The 5,373-nt window shown below is 31.5% G+C and overlaps 1 protein-coding gene across 1 annotated transcript; it reads right to left on the bottom strand.

Moving 5' to 3' along the window:
- Positions 1-4,317: 4,317 nt before the first annotated feature.
- Positions 4,318-5,064, bottom strand: LOC107006127. Its single transcript, XM_015204761.1, has one exon. It carries the CDS (start codon positions 5,062-5,064, stop codon positions 4,318-4,320), a length of 747 nt encoding a protein of 248 aa, XP_015060247.1.
- Between the last annotated feature and the right edge of the window lie 309 nt (positions 5,065-5,373).

Raw genomic sequence — 5,373 nt, 5'->3', positions numbered from 1 at the left:
GTATTAGACTATGGGATATCTCAAGAAAAAATTTATATTCAATTTCATCAAGAAGTGCAATTGATAACCAACGAAAAAAAGAACTATCTTCAGAGATAATAATGATAGCATATTTATCAAATTTAACGATAACAATCAAATTTGTGCAAATGGATGATTAAAAAGGTATTTAAAAAAAGGGCAAAGGTTGGTGGGTACTGTGTGGTGTAGTGGAGAGGGCAAGGGATATGGACTGAAGGAGATGAGCTATCTGGAAACAATGAAGAAAAAAGAAAGAAGAAGATTTAGGAAGATGAAGAATGACGATGAAATTTGGCAATGGTGATGAGGGCAAGAATGGTGGAGAAAATTAAAATGATTATGTTTTTTTTTTACTCTGAAAAAAAACGCGTGTATTACACAAGGCAACAAAGATTTGGGGATGATGTTTTAAGGGTGTTAATATCTTACTTTAAAATATTTCACGGGGTAATAAGACTCCCGTAAAGTATTGGTATGTAGTTGAGAATTGGGTCATAGATTGAAGGGGCATTTGACCATTTTCTCTTTATCCACACTCAATTTCAAGTAAGCAACTTTGTGTTATCTTTTCGTTTAGTAGCCTAAATGGAAAGATAACAAAAATTTCCTTACTTAAAATTGAGTTGATATAAATGCAATTGATCTATTACCTCCTAGAAGCTATTATTTATAGAAGAGAAATTTCCTTCACAAAAAAAAATGACTATGTATAAAACTATGTAGCAGTACACTCAAATATTTTGACAAAATGGGATTTAACACAGAAAGCTTGGAAATAGAAATTCCTACAATTAAAATTATAGTTACCTATATTCCTCTCTATAATTACGCCAAATCCATCTCAAAATATGAAAACAAGTTCAAAACTAGTCACATGACTGTAAGATGAAGGAATAATCATGACTCGAACAAATGAAATGACAAATGGAGCGACTCTAAATTTTTTTTTTTAAAAAAATGGACCATACCAATTTTTAATGTATTATTTTTTGTGTCACCAAGTCAACAACTATCTCTTTACAAGTTGCCTCCCCCCCCCCCCCCCCCCTTTTTTTTTCTTTTTACAAGGTAAATTAAATACAATTTTATTTTTATTTTATATGGGATATTAAATTTGTATTCAATATTTTTTTTTAAAAAAAAGTATAATTCAAAGTAAATTAATCACTGATTTTCTTACGAATCACATTGCTTGTCATCTCAATGGAGTGATTACTCTCTCTCTAAAAATATCTTTTAATGTAACATTATCATTTTCTATTAATAATAATTATGGAGTATAAGATAAAATAAAATTTAAATATTGTTTTGTGTGAAAACATCACAAGTTATTTTACATTTGTTTAGTTAATTATGATGCACCGCTCTTGTTGTCAAAACCACAAGTTTGTCATGAATATATTTTTAATGCTTAAATAGTAATCTAGGCTTTAGAAATAAAAAAAAAATCATGAAAATTTAGAGTTTTATATTTTATCATTTAGGATATATTTGGTACAAAAAATAATATGTATATCCAAAAAATTAATAAATATTTATCCTCTCGATATTTATGTCAAATTAATTTAGTGTAAAAATTAGTATTTTTCATATAAATCTTCAACCATTGATATTGGATTGATTAATGCAACAAAGAAGCATAACTATTAGAGTATTACCATAAAAATGTGATAGTGGATGAAGCTGCTCCTTATAACATAGATCTTGGGTTCGAGTCATGAATATGGAAAATTCTTGATAGATAGCATTTCCATCAAATGTGTGTTTTTTGCACTTGACTGGGTAGACAGTTGACCAGAAGATAACTTCGATTCGCCCGGCCAGCAGGCGACGTCGTGCTTATCTTGTATGACAACATTACAAAGTGAGTTGCTCTTCTAGTACAAATTTGAATTAGTTGGACTCTTATACGAATACCACAGAAAAAATAAAGATACTTTATGTTTTGATTTACAAAAATATTGTTCATTTAGCACATGACAATGTGAGAAAAAACAAATTACCATTTCACACAAAAAAATACTCGTGTCAGTAATGATGATGATGATTTGTTTTTTTTAATTATTTTTATGAGTTTTCTAACCATTATTTATCAGTTAATTTTTTTGTTGTTCACAAAATTATCGTGAATTTAACCGATAATTATTGTATGAGAGTCATTAAAACGTTGTCAAGTAGTAAAGTGGGCCCTATTGGCCAATTATGTTGATGATGATTTGTTTTTATTTATTATCTTTATCAGTTTTCTAATTATAATTTGTCAGTTAATTTTTTTGTTGTTCACAAAATTATCGTGAATTTAATCGATAATTATTGTATGAGAGCCATTATAACGTTGCCAAGTGGTAAAGTGGGCCCTATTGGCCAATTATGCTTTTTAGTTGAAACTTTGACAAAAAATTATTTCTTCCTTCATCCCTGAAATTCATATCACACTCAAAATTTATCTTTTTCTTTGACCAACTACATAACAACCATAAATTATGATGATTTCCTAAATTAGAGATAGATATTTTTTTGGCAAAAGTATTCATTACCCCCCTGAACTTGAAGCTTTTTATTCAATGAACACCTAAACTTTATTTTGTTTCAATTACCCCCTGAACTTGCTTATTCATCCTACACGTACACCTTTTCTGTCCACCTGGCATAGAAACTGAAATCAAACTCTACAAGGCGCGTGAGGCAACAATTTTTTGCCACATCATAAAGTTACAACGGTAATATACGTAAAAATCTATTTTTTCTTTAATATTTGGGTTATTTTAAGAATTTTTCTTTCTCTATTCTCTACCTATTTATTCTTCTTTATCCCTTCTCCCTTTTCAAATTTCAGATTTTTCTCACTTTTTTTGTTTTAATTGTTATTGCTAAATTAATGAACAATAACAGGATACTTATTTGTTTATGTTGGCTCCTCCAATTCTGAAAATTTCATGGACAAATGACAATCCCGGACGTAGATTTTTCGGTTGTAGACACTATGGGGTTTGTATTGCTACTCCTTTTTTGCTTTTTATTTGACAAGTTCGTATTATGCAATTTCATTTTTTTTAACTTTGATTTTATGAAGTCCTCATTTCGAAATTCTTGTAAGTTTTTCGATTGGTATGATCCTGAATTTCCGACCCAAGCAAATATTGTAATTTTGGGTTTGTTGAAAAAAACCAACAAACAAGAAGAACAACTAAAGTGCAAATGGATATTGAAACTGATTTTGGGTATTAGTTTGATATGCAATGTGATATTGTTCTTTTGTTTAGTGTGTCGTTGAATTATTTTTAATGCAATTGTTATTAAGGCAAAATCATTTGGTTCTAGGGTACTCATTTTGTGGATTAGTTTGGTTTGGTGTTCTATTAATGTATATTTTTGCTGTTTTTGCTGATCAATCTACAATTACATGTAATAGGTACTATGATACCATGAAATGATAACATGAAGGCAACAAACATAACATCACTAGTGCTTTCTTAATCATAAAAAAGAAGCATCATAGTGTTTCATTGTTTCAACCAACAACCACAATAACTTAAGTTAACTAGCAAAACATAAAACAATCACTACTTTAAGGTTAGTTGAACAACCACACAAGCACCAAAACACTAAACACTAACTACTTTAAGTTTGTTTGAATAACCACAGATTCATCAACACATAAAACACTATTTCAAGTTTGGTTGGACACCCACACAACCACACAACTAAGAAATTTTCTTTGAGAGTGATTTTCCTTTGGCTTGTGACCTTGTTTGAATGCCATCAGCTTTTGTTCTGGTTTGAATACGACGCATAACACTTTCGACTTGAAGTTCTCTTTGAGTCATGGCCTGTTTGCCTTTCCACTTCAGTACCTTGGTAGGTTTAAAACCAATATCACTTGTCACATGTGCAGAACTCACCACACCAGTATTAACCCTCCTTCTGCTAGACAATCCTTGCTGCAATATCAACTACATAGTTATTTTGGGACTCACATTTAGAAGACAAATATAATTTTGACAGTTTATAAGACACTTACATTAATACACGTATATCCAGTATCAGCAACAAATACACCTTGTCCAACAACTTTAGGCCTCTTCTTGTAACCACTTCCTGCACCTCTTCTTGTACCAGTCTTACTGGTGCTTGCTCTTTCATAATGACCTCTACCCCTCTTTTTTCCAGTGGCGGACTAATATGAGTGGAAAAAGAACACAACAAGACATTAAATTTAATAAGTAATCTAACATAATTTATAAAAGCAAATAAATATGAATGTACCTCTTGAGTGGGTGTTGGTGTAGACTTAGGTTAAGGATTTTTTGGACAATTTCTCTTGTTATGATTTGTTCCTTTGCAAAGTGAACATGTCATTACTGTCCCCATTCTTGGCAACTTTCCAGCTTTTCTCACTTCACCAATTTCTCTTCTTCTGTTCTTTGGTGTCCTACCAGACATTTCTCTTGCCTCAGGTGGTTCAACCATTGGGTTTCTACTTTCAGGCCACATTTCCATGTTTGGGACTGGTTGAATGAAATGAGAATATGTCTTCATATATGTGTCTTTTCTATACCAACTAGATATTGCTTGTGATGCATCCACGTTCAAGTGGTTCATTGCTGCTATATCATGTGCACATGGGATACCTTTTAATTCCCATGATCTGCAACTACATTTTTGTTGACCCAAGTTCACAGTATGCTTGTATACCACTTCTAACACTTCAAATCCAACATCACCATTCCATTCAATGTTGCACTGCATTGATTTTGTTACATTTGTATTGAATACCATCATTGCCATTGGAGATATTCCATCTGTCCATGTTTCAGCAAATGCTCTTGACTTACTCACTCTACTCATCACCTTAACTCTAATTTCTTCCAACATAGTTACAATGGTCTTGTTCCTAGGTCCCAAGATCCAAGAATTGAAACTCTCTGCCATGTTGTTATCTATACTATCATACTTTGAAAATGTTTGAATAAAAGCTTTGCACCATGTCTCCTTGTTGTATTTGATAAGGGATTCAACAATACCTATTCCCAGCTTGGACATGGCATTTATATTATTTGTTAAATTGTTCCTCAAATGTTGATCTAGCACAAGCCCAAAATTTCTTTCTTCTCTCTAAGCCTCTGAAGTTTTGTGACCAATTTGCTAATATGTGTCTAGCACACATTCTGTGCTCACATTCTGGAAATAGTTCATCTACAGCAGCTATTAGTCCCTGTAGTTGCAAAGCAAAAAAAGCAACTTAAATTTTAGACAAATTAAATTAGAAATTACATTAAACATAAACAAAAGAAAGATTTCAATTACCTTTTGCATATCACTAATGATAGTTAGCTGGAAACCATTTCCTAG

This window comes from Solanum pennellii, chromosome 12, assembly GCF_001406875.1.
Source record: "Solanum pennellii chromosome 12, SPENNV200".
NCBI lineage: Eukaryota > Viridiplantae > Streptophyta > Magnoliopsida > Solanales > Solanaceae > Solanum > Solanum pennellii.
Note: the sequence above shows the minus strand (reverse complement) of the source record. Positions and strands in the feature narration are given on the sequence as shown.